Source organism: Amblyraja radiata, chromosome 14, assembly GCF_010909765.2.
Source record: "Amblyraja radiata isolate CabotCenter1 chromosome 14, sAmbRad1.1.pri, whole genome shotgun sequence".
Lineage (NCBI taxonomy): Eukaryota > Metazoa > Chordata > Chondrichthyes > Rajiformes > Rajidae > Amblyraja > Amblyraja radiata.
In genome coordinates this window covers 19683979-19701189 of record NC_045969.1, presented here as the reverse complement: position 1 = coordinate 19701189, position 17211 = coordinate 19683979, and the positions used below count along the sequence as shown (strand labels likewise).

Sequence of the window (17211 nt, the reverse complement as noted above, 5' to 3'; positions counted from 1 at the left end):
GCAGGTCGTTTTGATTTTGTATGAGTGTGTTGCACAGTTGATATGAGTCCTGTTGCCTCCAATGCACTCTGCAAACACTCTTAAATTTAAATTTGTTATTGCAATGGAAATCGAAACGCGGGCAGGCACTATCACCCAAAGTTAGGGTGGTCTCCTTAAAGATCAAGTTTCTTCTTCCCTCACTACTGTTATATATATTTTAAAATCTTTTAGTTTAGTATTTAGTACCTTTTAGTATTTGCTCATTTTCCAATTGCCACTGAACAGGGGTGCCCAGGTGGTACAAGTACAGTAGTGGAACTGATATAATGTAGTGTAGTTCGGTCGTGCAGTTTGCAGTGTTTGCAACCAAGCTGGCAACAAAATAGTGGGGCAGATCGCATTGAGTTTGTCGGTGGCCATAACTCCCAGTCTTCCCTGCAAGTTTTCTGACACCGCACTGTGGCACAAACACACAGCTATGTGGTACGGGAGAGGGGATCAGTCTTGTTGGGTTTCCTGGCATAATTGACTGGCAGCTGTGAAGCATGTTGGTAGGCAAGGATGTACACAGGACTACAAAACTCTCAGTTATAGTGGATAATGCTCATTCATCCCTGAGGGTTTGGGACAATGGATTTGGGACCTTCATCCCTAACGTTGTGCTACGTCTATTTTTTTTTTGTCTGATTATTAATGGGGATAGGGTGGGGGTGAGGAGTTGGAGTCCAAGAGAGTTAGGATCAATCTAAGATATTCTTTGGGTTAGAAATCTGTTTTTGATTGCTTGCATAATGCATATTTTGAATGCATAATAATCTAGCGGCTCTGCATTGTAATTTATTTCTGAAATTTCTTTGCGGTTCAATACACAGTCTGGGCAATATTGTGACTTTAGAACAGCAGCTGAGACTGAACTAGTGTCTGCTCCTGCTAAACATCACAAAAGCGACTAGATGAAAATTTTACATGGCCACCTGAGATGCAGCACTCTATTTAGTTCAGTTTCCTCTACGCTTATAAATCTGCTCAATATATTGCTGTACACATAGATAATTAACTAAGGGAACCCTGCAATCTTAGGGAAGAATAAATAGACTCAAAACAGTAATTAATTTGGGCAACCAGGCATGCACAACATTAGGAGTGGATGGAAGAGTGCAATGTTATTGAAAGCATACTTTATGGAGCAGAACTATGAACCAATCTGTTGGTCTCTTGAACTACGAATATGTGGAAATTTAAAGTTAAATCTGCTTAATTGAAAGTTTAAGAATGGGTGACAATACCATTGCTTCATTCATACATTGACATGGTGCAGACAGGATAAATAATCCCAAACATTCCAAATAATCTAGCACATGGAAACTCGTGAAAGACATTAGGAAAGATGCAGCAGGGTTGGTTTTGTTAGTTGTATCCCTATTGCTGGCCTAAGATTGTGTTGAAGGAACTCATTAATGGGTACGATTATACAAAATAATCCTGATGGACCTCACAGAGGCCTCCTGACTGATTCTGCTCCAGATAACTGCAAAGAAATGATATTATCAGGTGTAATCAGTCTGGCTCTGATCAACTATCACCTGAAGTTATCAAAAAATAAATATTCAACCACACCACAAAACTAGTACTGCAATATCAACTTCATATATACATTTAAAACTCTACAGTTTGTCAGCAATTGTGTCAAATCTCAACAGCAGCTAGTGACTTCATAACGGGCGATTTGCAGCAAGGTTCTCACAATGATAAACACCAACTAATTGTCTTTTATCATTAAAATTAACATCCACAAAATAACATAGAAAAGTTTGCCATGTGCATAAAATCTCATTACAGCTAATAAGAACTGCAAAAATGTCACACTGTTTAAAACAGTTTTGCAGACACCGGCCATTAAGCCTTCATAGCCATAAAGATCTAAGGATATGCAACAAAATGCAATCAAGTCTTTAGTTCAAACTTCTCTCTGGAATCAAGATTGCACTGTACATTCCAACGTTTATTCAGGAAGATCCAGTTTGTCATCTCTGTTATGTTGGGTATGCATTGGCATGTCATCTATGAAACCTTTGTTAAAAAATTATTTTGGGAACTTCTCATAAAGTTGGTTGGTTTCCACATTCATTCATGGTTCCTCAAATGCTGCCTCGTGTGGGGTCTATTTTGTGGTCCATGCCTCACTTCAAGATCCACATTTGACTAGAAGTTTCTTGGCAAGTAGGGAAGGGCATATTTTCTCAGTCACAGCAGCAAATTTCCTTAAATTAATCAGAGTAAAAGCGTTACATACAAACTGATGGTAGATTCCATCTGAATTTTTCATGCAAATGTACACAAATCTGCAGGCAAGCTGTGTGATTGATACAATATATGTGCCTTTTCTACTTAGGGCACATATATTGTATCAATTGTATCACACATATATATATCTAAGGGCAAAATCCATCAGACAGTAGCATTTTGGTCCAGTTTAGATTACTGTAACTCGAAGACCTGAAATAAAAACATTTTGGGTCAAAGACCCTTCTTCAAAACTGGGGAATGAGAGGAAGAAATAAGTTAGTTTTCAGTTGCAGAGAAGATGAGGGAAGGATGGATAGGAGAATGGTCACATATCTTTCAAAGGTGTGTCAGGCTTGCCATAGTGATATAGAATGCTTGAATAGTGTTAGGTTGGTAACTAACAGTAATACTGTATGCATTCTGGTTCGTAACATAGTCACTATAATTAACAAATACCAAGATAGACACAAAATGCTGAAATAACTCAGCAGGTCAGACAACATCTCTGGAGAAAAGGAATTGGTGACGTTTCGGGTTGAGACCCATGATATAGTTGGACAAGCCCTGGCTCTTATGCAAGAGGATGGAGAACAACAGTTTGAGGGAAGGTAGTAATCAAATATTGCAAACAGAGATATTGCTGAATTTATTGAACGGACTATACTGTATTGTCTTTTCTTTTACTATGTCTTTTAGACTATAGACAGGCTCGTTGTCTGGCCATTAGTTGAGCTAGAGAGCCTTAGGTGAAAGTCCAAAGATGGAGACAATGTCCGGCAACTGGGACCCGTTGTAGGATGCTGGAGGTCATGATGATGAATTGGGGTATGAAGGGGAGAGTACAAGAACAAATTAAAAGTCTGGAGGATGCGAGATCGTGGATTTGTGAGGGTTGGGGAGAATTTTCCCACTTGCAATAGCCGATTGGCTCCTCTTTGTCCACAAGCAGTGCCTTCCATAGTTGTTGAACTTCCCTAGTTTAGGTTAGAGTTTACACCTTAGAGATACAGTGCAGAAACAGGCTCTTCAGCCCACTGAGTCTGTGCCATCTAGTGATCACCCCGTACACTGGCACTGTCCTACGCACTAGGGACAATTTACCATTTTTTAAACTCAAACCTGTACGTCTTTGGAGTGTGGGAGGAAACCGGAGCTCCAGGAGAAAACCCACGGGGTCACGGGGAGAACGTACAAACATAATACAGACAGCAGCTCTACCGCTGCTCCACCATGCCACCCAAATGGGAAACTAGTTGGGGTTGCATTCAAACCTCTGAGAAAGTTTAAGGCAAGGGGAACTTGAAAAACAATTATTCCCCTCCCTCTTCCCTCACTCACCACCACTCAAAATGTATTAATGATTTGTGTGTGCATCCACAAATCTTCCTTTGTCACCACACACTCATAGAAATATTGGATAGGCATTGTGATTGGATATTCAGAAGGCGTTGTGATTGAATTTCCCCTCATTCAAAGACACTGAGGAAAGCAGCAGGATGTTGGTCCAGCACACTGAGTGGTGTGACAATTACTGCAGAACTAAACTCTTTTTGTACTGTCAGATTCAGTACCGAACATGGATTCCAACTGAGTACTGCCAGGGTAAGCAGGTCCTACGCCTTCTATACTGAATGAAATTCTTAGATCTTCCACTATTGGTTTCTCCAGTAAAAATCAAATTTAACAAAAGCTTCCTAAAGTAGGTTGCCCAGTCCTCACATGTTACAGACAACCCTTATCATTCCTTAATTCCTTCTCTTTCCTCCATTACGCTCCAGGTTTAATCACAGGTTTTTGTAAAACCCCATTCACTGAGGTACGGTCTTCCTAACCATGCTTTATTGGATACTTGAGTATTAAGATATGAATCTAATAAATCCAAGCAATTGTTTCAATACATCTCAACCAGAATGAACTTACATGCTTGAGGCACTGTGAGGTGACTGCTTTAAAACTTAGCACCTGCAGAACACAAGCAGAAAATCAAATCACTCATCGTTCAAATGTTTCCTTACACACAGTACATATTCAGATTCACAGTATGTACTGTACATACATAGACACTCAGATTATTCATTCTCATGTAAATAACTTCAATACAGGTCCACCACAGATTTTCCAGCATCTTTGGTTCCAGAGGCTTGCTGGATTATCAGTTTTGCTGGACCAACTGAGGTCACGGGCTCAGAGAGGAGTCGAACAGTACCGGAACCATCTACCAAAGCCATAGGGGTGGGGGGTGCGGGATACCGGCCCACAAAGCTGGCTTCAGAAGGCGGCTATGAGAATGGATCTGCCCAAGTTCCAGAACCTCAGCCACAGAGGGATAGACTCGACCCACCGATCGGCCATGGAAGTCCCGATGAGGTCTAGATCGGCCTCCTGACCCGATAGAGCTGCCACATTTTCGCGGGAACTTCTAGGGGGGGGGGGGGGGGGGGGGGATGTTCAAGTGCACTCTCGTGATTTTGTCAGGATTAAAGGAGGTGCCGGACCACTAGTTGCTGGAAAATCGGTGATGGGCCTGTACTTGATTAATTTGGTATGTATTGAACTGCAGCAAAGATGTTAAGAACCATAATGGGTGTGTTGCATGCAGGAGGGGCCAACAGGAGAGGGAAGGTCAGACCAAATGACTTTCCCACACTATAGGCCCACTGACCAGGGTGTCACAGGGAGACTGCGACGTGAGATGGGGTATGAACAAGAAGCAATGGAAAAAAATTAATTTGATGTTATTATTATTGGGTTTACGATTTTTGGAAATACTTTAAAACAATATATAATTTCAATCACTATAATAGTTAATAAACCTGGTTGTATATGATAGATCAAAAAAAGAGTGCAGAGGAACTCAAGGGGTTAGGCAGCCTCTGTGGAGGTAAATGGACAGACAACATTTTGGATCAGGATCCTTCTTCAGACTGATGGGGTAAAAGTGGGAAAATTGGTACAGGGAATGAGCGAGGAAAAACTGGCCTGTGCTGGGTGGATACAGGTGAGGTGGGATAATTGGCAGATGTGGAGGATGTGTGATAAATGTGGGGTTTATGATGGAAATTTATAAATAAGTGATTTGCCATGTTCTTGGCTATATACTTTATTGCCTTTCATCACAGTGAGGAATGTGGAGGAGCCACTGTGAACGATGTTTATGTTAAATGTTTATGTGGGTGCGTGTTTTGTTGGTTTTTTGGTATAACTATGGCAAATCAGATTCCTCGTGTAATTTGCATACTTGTTTTGTTTTCATACTTGTCTAATAAAATCAATAAAATCAATTACAATATACATTTAAAGTAATTTTTTACTTCAAACTGTAAGATTGAAACACCTTCAACATGTTATTTATTGGGTTTATCAGTATTGGATTGTTAAATTGAGTTTATACTGTAGCTGAAAAGATCCAAAAAGAATATAACTACATTTAACTAAATATAGTGTTGCTGACTTATATGTGTTCTATTGTTTAGCTATTAATTATATGGAAATTGTTAATTTATTAAAATAATATGGAATTGTGGAATTTTTTGTTGCTATGGGGTTGTTATGGTGTTGTGTACACTATGTGTAATTACACCTTTGAGAACCATGCATGCTATGCGGTAACAATTTTATTGTAGCTGCAACTACCGTTAGCTGGGTGTTGTTCACCATCATTAAACACTGCTTGATGGCCAGCATGTTAATTTGCAATACTGAACAGCAATATTAAGATAGAACCCACGGGCAACAATATAATTGATCTCATAGTCACATATCTGCAGGAAATCTAAATTAAAAATAGGGCTAGTCACAAATTTGTGTTTCCAAAGAACATATATTTGGAATGACAAACAAAATTAATTTGCGCCGCCTTCCCTTGACTAAATTTGCTCTATTCGATATAATTATCCTTACTAGCAGAAGGAACACCAAACCATTACTTGGCTGCCTTGATGCTCATTAATACCTACTCTACCAGTCCAAGTGAACTCAAATTCTAATAAGAACAGTGAATAAATTTGTACAGCCCAGTTCATTGGCATGGCTACCTTATAGTCAAGTCAATGGAACCAGAGTATTTCCATTTAGAAACATAGAAATTAGGTGCAGGAGTAGGCCATTCGGCCCTTCGAGCCTGCACCGCCATTCAATATGATCATGGCTGATCATCCAACTCAGTATCCCGTACCTGCCTTCTCTCCATACCCTCTGATCCCCTTAGCCACAAGGGCCACATCTAACTCCCTCTTAAATATAGCCAATGAACTGGCCTCAACTACCCTCTGTGGCAGAGAGTTCCAGAGATTCACCACTCTCTGTGTGAAAAAAGTTTTTCTCATCTCGGTTTTAAAGGATTTCCCCCTTATCCTTAAGCTGTGACCCCTTGTCCTGGACTTCCCCAACATCGGGAACAATCTTCCTGCATCTAGCCTGTCCAACCCCTTAAGAATTTTGTAAGTTTCTATAAGATCCCCTCTCAATCTCCTAAATTCTGGAGAGTATAAACCAAGTCTATCCAGTCTTTCTTCATAAGACAGTCCTGACATTCCAGGAATCAGTCTGGTGAACCTTCTCTGCACTCCCTCTATGGCAATAATGTCCTTCCTCAGATTTGGAGACCAAAACTGTACGCAATACTCCAGGTGTGGTCTCACCAAGACCCTGTACAACTGCAGTAGAACCTCCCTGCTCCTATACTCAAATTCTTTTGCTATGAAAGCTAACATACCATTCGCTTTCTTCACTGCCTGCTGCACCTGCATGCCTACTTTCAATGACTGGTGTACCATGACACCCAGGTCTCGCTGCATCTCCCCTTTTCCTAATCGGCCACCATTTAGATAATGGTCTGCTTTTCTGTTTTTGCCACCAAAATGGATAACCTCACATTTACCCACATTATACTGCATCTGCCGTGCATTTGCCCACTCACCCAGCCTATCCAAGTCACCTTGCAGTCTCCTAGCATCCTCCTCACAGCTAACACTGCCCCCCAGCTTAGTGCCATCCGCAAACTTGGAGATATTGCCTTCAATTCCCTCATCCAGATCATTAATATATATTGTAAATAGCTGGGGTCCCAGCACTGAGCCTTGCGGTACCCCACTAGTCACTGCCCGCCATTGTGAAAAGGACCCGTTTACTCCTACTCTTTGCTTCCTGTTTGCCAGCCAGTTCTCTATCCACATCAATACTGAACCCCCAATGCCGTGTTAATTTGTTTCCAATTAAAATCTGGGCTTTGACATAAACAAACCTTCAACTTTAAAAAACATTTGAACACGGTATGGTCTGATATAAAATGGGACTTAACTTGGGAGTTATTTGTTTACTTTTGATGCTACTTCTATAGATGTTAAATTTCAAGCATGCGATTTTTAATGTCCTCGAGGAAAATAAAATGAAGCAGAGCAGCATCTTGTTTCTTTAACAAATGAACTGTAAACTGTTTATAGGCACTGGCACACACAGGAGTCTTTTCTCACCCATGAAAGCATAGGATCACAATATATAAACTGCGGCCCATCTACGATGATCAGACTGGCAAAGTGCTTTGCAGCCCTTTTATTAAGCATTGATGGTTCTGTAGAAGGGAAGAATTGCCAGACCAGCTCTTTCTCTGTGTTAAATATATTCAGTTTATGTTACCTATGTAGACAATGTTTCTCAGTTGAAAGACCAGGTTTATGTTTCACGTGTTGCAGCAAACTGGGAATAAGAGTACAATTGAACTGACTGTTTATATTCCATAGAACACAAAGTGGCTCTTTCTCAGTTTTGTTCAGTTTAGTTTAGTTTAGTCTAGATTTGTTTAGAGGTACAGTGTGGAAACAGATCCTTTGGCCCACCAAGTCTGTGCCGACCGGCAATCTACACACCCTAACACTACCCTGCAATCCAATTACAATTTACCAAAGCCAATTAACCTATAAACGTCATTGGAGTGTGGGAGGAAACCAGAGCACCTGGAGTAAATCCAATCAAGTCACACGGAGAACGTACAAACTCCATAGAGACACGCACCCGTAGTCAGGGTCGAAACTAGATCTCTGGTGCTGTAAGACCCCAGGTGCTTTTTTTATTCTTAAAATCAGTGAAAAATAAGTGTTTGGCTCTTAAGATTCATCAATAAGGCTTCTGTTGCTAAACCATATCTTCGTGCTTTCCACTTTAAGGGGAACAAAACAAATGTCTGTAGTTGCTTCACCTAATGTGATTTTCACGGGAATGCCCTTTCTTAAAATAAGATTTTCTGGCTGCACTTTAAGAATTACACATACTGAGTAATATTAATCTTTCTTGCATTAGTTCCGAAATTAAATACAAACCCATCATGTTTCCTAGCATCACAAAATTGCTGGGGAAACTCAGCGGGTGCAGCAGAAGTTCTCCTCCTCTCTTCAAGACATGTTTCCTAGCATTGTTATCGAACAGATTTGACACTGAGATTAATCTGGAAACGATCCGGAGCCCATTAATCTATTTAATCCACATAAACCCCAGGCCTACATAGTCAACCATACGCACCATTCATTTTGAGATGTTTGCCGTACTCTTGAACTAGAAATAAGGAGGAGTTAGACTGTAAGGAGGTATTCGACGTCGAAGACAATGACATAGCTTGGACCAGGGGCTGCAGCTTCTTTGTATTATTCGTTGCCGTTCTGCTCCAATCTACAAAACAAACCATAGCATTTTAAAATAATTGACCAATGTATTGCTGCTTACCTTTATCCATCAAAATTCCCACCTTTTATGTTTTACCCACGTTCATTTGGATATTTTAAACTCAGGGGGTTAGTTAATGTTAGATCAGTGCCTGTCTGCATCTCTCCCCTTTGATCCTTCGGTTAGAGAGACATGTTACAAGTGGGAGAATCACTGTTGATTGTGTTATACTCAAAGATCAAAACTACTCAACTGACTCTAAGAAGTGAGCTTGAAAAAATTAGCTGAAGATCCAGGCCTCTGAAAATCGGACAGGAAATGTTTTGAAAGCCTAGGTGCCAATTTTGATTTATTCTAGCAGAGGTTCCTGTAATTTATTTTGGAAGACCTCAGTTTGACGTGGAACCTGAAGGATGCCAAAATGAAAGCAAATCTTGGTGGTTAACAGTTTCACAGTTGAGATTGAACAGAAACAGTCACCACCAAGGCGTATCCTAAAGCGGATATCTATTATTCTTACGCCAGAGAACCCGATCAAAAGGGCTTATCTCCTGAAACAGGCTGGTGCTTTGGACAGCCAGGGCTGTATCATTGCCACAGCAGCTCCAGACCTAATTTTAAGGCCAATGCGAAATCAAAAAGACAGGCAAATCAGCCCAAAAGACGTGGAAGCAGCTCTCAATGCTCAATAACCATTTGTGAATTTGCGGTCTTTCTTCCTTACCAGATTTTCAAAACAACTTTAGACAATAGACAATAGACAATAGGTGCAGGAGTAGTCCATTCGGCCCTTTGAGGTAGCACCGCCATTCAATGTGATCATGGCTGATCATCCCCAATCAGTACCCCGTTCCTGCCTTCTCCCCATATCTCCTGACTCCGCTATCTTTAAGACACTGTTTTTGGCTGATTGAATGAAAAATACAGTCTGAAAACAAGCCCTTTGGCCCACAGAGTATAATTTTTACCCAACTCTGAAACAGCTTCAGCCATTTAACTTTAGAGGTACAGAATGGAAGCAGGCACTTCAGCCCAATGAGTCCATGCTGAGCATTGATCACCCATTCACACCGGCTCTGTTATTCCACCTTTTTATCCACTCCCTACACATTAGTGGCCATTTACAGAGGTGAATTAACATACCAACTCACACGTCTTTGGAATATGGAGGAGACCGGACACCTGGAGGAAATCCAGGTGCTCACGGGAAGAACGTGCAAACTCCATACACACAGCACCTGAGGTCAGTATTGAACCAGGGTGTCTGTCGCTGTGTGACAGCATCTCTACCAACTGTGTTATTGTGCTGCTTAGTAAAATATAACCTCTTCAGTTAGAAGGCAGAGAACTGATATCAGTGAAGAATATTCCACAATCAGGGCTGCCGTACACAGGAAATAATCAATCCATTGCTCAACATGCTTTCTCGGATGAGCTTTCTATTTAGCTTTTTATTCTCTTTCTAGCCTTTATTATTGTATAAAGGCAGGAATTAGCTAAATCATTGATGGCATCCTTAAAAATTGCTTCACAGTATAAATTCAGGTGTTAATCCAGGTGTGAGGAATGCTTATCATGAACTAGTTCTTCTTATTTACATGTGGTTAATTAGTTAATAAGAATTATTTCACTGGTTAAATTTGATGCACAATATTTTCTTTACGGTGATTGCAAAGTTCAACTGATGAACTAATGGGCTTGGTTTGTCGCACTGCTACAAAATTACATAAAGGGCAAGCATTTTCTGGAAGTGATAAGTACTGTATGATTTTTGGCTACAGGAATGCAAATCTTGACATCACTGGTAATTATAAAAATGATGCCAAGCTTGAAGCTGAGCTTTGTCTGTGCTCCTGAAGGTATTAAGTTCAAGATTTTTCAGCAATTAATTTGAAATCTGTGACAATACAGCCTTCAAAAATATTAGAGAACAAACCATGAGTTAAAAGTGTATGGGATAGGGTTTGAATAATTTATATCCAGTGACACACATGCACACGCACACGCACACAAATACACGCACAAACACAGACATACACACTCACATACACAGACATACACAAAGATACACGCACACATACACATACATACACACACAAACACAGAAATACACAGTCATGCACACAGACACACACAAACACATACGCGCACGCACACACACATGCACACATACAAATACAAACACGGACATACACATACACACACACATAAACACATACATACACACACACAGACATGTACACACAGGTACACACACACACTCCCCTCGTGGGGGTTACAAGGTAGTTGTTGAACACTAATCGATGTGACCACTCTCTGAGTTTATGATCCGAGTTGCTTTTGTACCTGAATTTTCGGCCAACCTCAGCTTGCCGCAGCATAGATACCTCCTCCACTGTTTCTGAACATTTTCTTTGGATAGGCAGTGAAAAGCGAAGATAAAAGCTCCTGTGCAAAAATAAAACATAAGGTAGTTAGCCTCTTGTCTGGTGACCAGCCGTGAATGACTTGGTAGCATTCTTTCTGCTTACGTGTCCTTGGCACGCAAATTACACGATTACTGAGAAGCGCGGAGGGGTATGTAGTTGTGCGCGACATCGCGCGGGGCTCCGAAATGTTTGTAGCAAACAAAATCTTCGCGCGCCAACGGCCTGTCGCGTGACTGACGGCCAAAGTGGGACAGGCCCAAGACCCTGGCGCGACGCAACATCTCACCTCCAACAGCAGCAGAAGCAGGCAAAAGATCGTCGAACTCGGCCAGGGGCTCACGGCCATTGCTGTCCGGATCCGCCCCCACTTCTACTACCAGAGCGGGGCCAAGAAAATTGAAGATGGACACAAAATGCAGGAGTAACTCAGCGGGACCGGCAGCATCTCTGGAGAGAAGCAATGGGTGATGTTTCGGGTCAAGACCCTTCTTTTCAGACTGAAGAAGAGTCTCGAGCGAAACGCCACTCCAGAGATGCTGCCGGTCCCGCTGAGTTACTCCAACTTTGTGTCCATCTTCAAATGACGTCACACGCTCCAGACGGCTGTGCGTACGCATGAAATCGCGCCCGACCTTCGCAGGACCGTCGCGGCTCAACGCGACCACGAGGTCGCGTGATTTGCGTGCCAAGGACACGTAAGTGGGACAGGCACTTTCCTCTAGATCGGTCAGGCCAAAGGAGGCGATTGCTTCCCTGAACATCTAGGTCTGTTGTGGCCACTTGGGTCTCCGAGGGTAGCTAATGTTATTCCACTTTTCAACAAAGGAGCAAGAGAGAAAACGGGAAATTATAGACCAGTTAGCCTGACATTGGTGGTGGGGAAGATGCTGGAGTCAATTATTAAAGAAGTACTAACAGCACATTTGAATAGCAGTAAAAGGATTGGTCCAAGTCAGCATGGATTTATGAAGGGGAAATCTTGCTTGACTAATCTTCTGGAATTTTTTGAGGATCTGACAAGTATAATGGATGAAGGAGAGCCAGTAGATGTAGTGTATCTGGACTTTCAGAAAGCATTTGATAAGGTCCCACACAGGAGATTAGTGTGCAAAATTAGAGCACATGGTATTGGGGGTAGGGTATTGACATGGATAGAGAATTGGTTGGCAGACAGAAAACAAAAGTAGGGATAAACGGGTCCCTGTCAGAATGGCAGGCAATGGCGAGTGGAGTGTTGCACAGCTCGGTGCTGGGGCCGCAGCTATTTACAATATATATTAATGATTTAGATGATGGGATTAACAGTAACACTAGCAAATTTGCAGATGACAAAGCTGGGTGGCAGTGTGAACTGTGAAGAGGATGTGAGGAGGTTGCAAGGTGACTTGGACAGGTTGAGTGAGTGGGCAGATTCATGGCAGATGCAGTATAATATAGATAAATGTGAGGTTATGCACTTTGGCGGCAAGAACAAGGAGACAGATTATTATCTCAATGATGACATATTAGGAAAAAGGGAAGTGCAACGAGACCTAGGTGACCTTGTACACCAGTCACTGAAAGTAAACATGCAGGTACAGCAGGCAGTGAAGAAACCTAATGGCATGTTGGCCTTCATAACAAGAGGATTTGAGTATAGGAGTAAAGAGGTCCTTCTGCAGTTGTACAGGGCCCTGTTGAGACCACATCTGGAGTATTGTGTGCAGTTTTGGTCTCCTAATTTGAGGAAGGACATCCTTGCTATTGAGGGAGTACAGCATAGGTTCAAGAGGTTAATCCCCGGTATGACGGGACTGTCATATGAGGAAAGAATGGAAAGACGGGGCTTGGATTCATTGGAATTTAGAAAGATGAGAGGGAATCTTATAGAAACATATAAAATTATAAATGGAATGGACAATCTAGATGCAGGAAAAACATTCCCAATGTTGGGGGAGTACAGAACCAGGGGCCATTATAACATTAACTGTCTATTTTACCATCTCTAAACTGCTGGCAATAAAGGTTAATATTCCACTTCAATTTATTACTTGTTACAACTGCTTGCTAACATTGTGTTTCATTGCACAAGAACATTTCGGAACCCCCATCCTCCACTCCTGACATTACCACAATGGCTCTGCCATAAAGTGCTTTGAAGCATTGGCAAAGGGATGAGAAAAATGCAATATAAATGCAAGGCCTTGTTTATGCTGGTATCTAATTGGCACACATGCTCATAAATTCATATTCATAAGTCATTGAAGCAGAATTAGGCCATTCAGCCCATTGAGTCTACTCCTCCGTTCAATCAAGGCTGATCAATCTTTCCCTCTCAACACCCATTCTCCTGCCTTCTCCCCGTAACACTTGACACCCTTACTAATCCAGAATCTGTGAATCTCTGCCTTACAAATACCCAATGACTTGGCCTCCACAGCCGTCTGTGGCAATGAATTCCACAGACTCACCACCCTCTAAATAAAGAAAACCCTCTTCTTCTCCTTTCTAAAACTATGTCATTTGATTCTGAAATAATGTTATCTACTCTACATCAGCCCAACTATGAAAATCCCCAGCCTTGATACATTGAAACATAGATTACCAATTAATCTCTGGAGTTACAAATAGAACTGAAAACTTTGTAGGGTTCAATGCATCTGTTTTGAAAGGGCATCAATTATACCGGTGCCCAAGAAGAGCAAGGTGATGTGCCTCAACGACTATCGATCAGTGGCACTAACATCGGTGATGATGAAATGCTTTGAGAGGTTGATCATGGCGCAAATCAGCTCCTAACTCGACAAAAACCTAGACCCAATGCAGTTTGCCTACCGCCACAACAGATCAACGGTGGATGCGATCTCGCTGGCTCTCCACTCCGCTCCGCTCTGGACCACTTGGACAACAAAAACTCATATGTCAGGCTGTTATTCATTTACTACAACTCGGCATTTAATACAATCATCCCCTCCAAGCTGGTTACCAAGCTCTCAGATTTGGGTCTCTGTGCATCCCTCTGCAATTGGATCCTCGACTTCCTCATTCAAAGATCACAGACTGTTCGTATTGGAGGAAATGTGTCAGCCTCGATAACATTCAGCACAGGAGCACCTCAAGGCTGCGTGCTCAGCCCCCTGCTGTACTCACTCTATACTCATGACTGCGTAGCCAGTCATAGTGCGAACTCCATCATCAAGTTCGCTGACGACACCACTGTTGTGGGATGTAACACTGATCGGGACGAGTCAGAGTATAGAAGTGAGATCGACCGATTGACAAAATGGTGCCAGCACTATAACATGGCTCTCAACACCAGCAAAACCAAGGAACTGATTGTGGACTTTGGAAGGGGTAGGATGGGGACCCACAGTCCCATCTATATCAACGGGTCGATGGTGGAGAGGGTCAAGAGCTTCAAATTCCTGGGCGTGCATATTTCTGAAGATCTCTCCTGGTCCAAGAACACTGATGCAATTATTAAGAAAGCACATCAGTGACTCTACTTCCTGAGAAGATTACGGAGAGTCGGTATGTCAAGGAGAACTCTCTCGAACTTCTGCAGGTGTGCAGTAGAGAGCATGCTGACTGGTTGCATTGTGGCTTGGTTCGGCAACGTGAGCGCCCAGGAGCGGAAAAGACTACAAAAAGTAGTAAACACTGCCCAGTTCATCATTGGCTCGGACCTCCCTACCATTGAGGGGATCTATCGCAGTCGCTGCCTCAAAAAGGCTGGCGGCATCATCAAGGACCCACACCACCCTGGCCACACACTCATCTTCCCGCTACCTTCAGGTAGAAGGTACAGGAGATGGCAATGTCCAGGTTCAGAAATAGCTACTTCCCCACAGCCATCAGGCTGCTAAACTCAACTGAAACAAATCTCTGAACATTAATAGACCATTATCTGTTTATTTGCACTTTATCTGCTTATTTATTGATGTGTGTATGTATTTATATAATGGTATATGGACACACTGACATGTTCTGTATTCATGCCTACTATATTCTGTTGTGCTGAAGCAAAGCAAGAATTTCATTGTCCTATCTGGGACACATGGCAATAAACTCTCTTGATTAATTTCATCAATAATTTTTATTTTTACTGATGAAACAAGGTAGGGTTGAAGGAAAGGCTGTGGGCATAGAGGCAGTACAAGTAATGTTTGGAATAATAATATGTGGAGCAGCAAACATTATTGAGGTGCAGTGGATTGGCTTGAGGACGAAGAAACATGTCCTTCAAGGTTAACTCTTCCCAAAGGGAAATTGCACAAAGGACTAGATTTAGCGGACAAATCAAAATTATGAGGTACTTTGCTAACATGATCAGAATTATGGTGCTGTCCCTTAAAACCCAGACTTCCCCCGCCAGGAACCAATGAATCATTACATCTTGATAACAGAATTGGGTCCAATTCACAGTTACTCACATTTGTTGATGAATGAAGATTAATACATATTAATACATACCTTGCAACGTATTAAAGATGGCAAAGAGATACATAAATGTAATGTTAACTGGTTCCCATGCAAAGAAGGCAAATCCCCAGGTTATGCCCAGCAGGAAGGTGAGGCCCGTCACACTTTTCATGTCCTGTAACACGCTCCTCTCTGTATTTTTATGCTGCTTCTGGTTTTTGATCCGGCATAATTGAATCATCACGACAATAAATATACTGACGTTCAGGAGGAACATGACACAGAAATAAGCGACTACAGCAACATAGAACGTAGTGTCATCTTTGATCCAACAGCTGAAACACAGAAGAAAAGCACACCTTGAATATAAGAAAACAGGATTCAATACTGTCAAACATCTCCTTTATTTGATTGATCAATAAAAATATGTCTTCATACAGTAAAATGACCTAACCATCTTCATAGCAACTTTATTTCACACTGAGCTACATATATTAAGATAAGTAACCAAAGGTTTGGTAAGAAGGTTTTAAAGAATTTCTAAAGAATGTACTGTAGAAAGGAGTCTAGCATGGTCTAATATAGGTGATGGAAGAACTTACAATGTGGAGTGGAGTAAAGAAATGACAGAATAACTAAACAAAGAATTTCTATCTGAATTCATAAGATCATAAGTGATGGGTGCTGAATTAGACCAATTGGCCCATCAAGTCTACTCTGCCATTCAATCATGGCTGATCGATCTCTCCCTCCTAACCTCATTCTCCAGCCTCCTCGCCATAATCTCTGACACCTTCATAGAATTCACAGAAGACACAAAAAAACATTTGGAAATATTAGAAACCCAGTGGCCCAGTGAGAGTAAGGAACAGAAGGAAATAAATATTAGTAAAAAAAAGTGCAAGAGACTTTGGTGAGGTTCAACACCCAAGGATCTGATGAACTGTGCTCTTGAGAACCAAAAGCCTCTTTTGCTACCATATCTCTCTGCAATATCACTTTCAGGAGAGTCAAGAGTCAGGAGTGTTTTATTGTATTATGTCCTGAAACAGAACTTTGTGCTTGTACTCCTTGATTCCTCTGTTCTACGCACTCCCATGATTACTTAGTTTAGTTTATTGTCACGTGTACCAAGGAAAAGCTTTTTTATTGTGTGCTATTCAGTCAGCAGAAAGACTATACATGATTACAACCAAGCCACCCACAGTGGCAAACAAGATCAGATACTGTATATTACATGGTAAGAAACTACAGAACTAAATTTATTCATTCCCCCAAACAAATATTTAGTTTTAGTTTTAGTGATGCAGGGCCCACTGAGTCCACGCCAACCAGCAATCACCTCGTACGCTAGCACCATCCTACACACTAGCGACAATTTACAATTTTTACTAAAGTCAATAAACCTACAAACCAGTAGTGTTTGGAGTGTGGGAGGAAACCGGAGAAAAACACAAGG

The 17211-nt window shown here is 41.7% G+C and overlaps 1 protein-coding gene across 1 annotated transcript in view; it reads right to left on the bottom strand.

The window, feature by feature from the left end:
* Positions 1-203: 203 nt before the first annotated feature.
* The window catches only part of adgrg2 (adhesion G protein-coupled receptor G2), a gene marked incomplete at its 5' end in the record, with an annotated part of 52487 nt that continues 35479 nt past the window's right edge, over positions 204-17211 (bottom strand). Inside the window, 4 exons of the mRNA XM_033033503.1 lie at positions 204-2243; positions 8782-8928; positions 11269-11370; positions 15804-16087. Of these exons, the coding sequence (XP_032889394.1) occupies positions 2227-2243; positions 8782-8928; positions 11269-11370; positions 15804-16087 (550 nt within the window). The remainder of the gene's footprint in view (positions 2244-8781; positions 8929-11268; positions 11371-15803; positions 16088-17211) is intronic.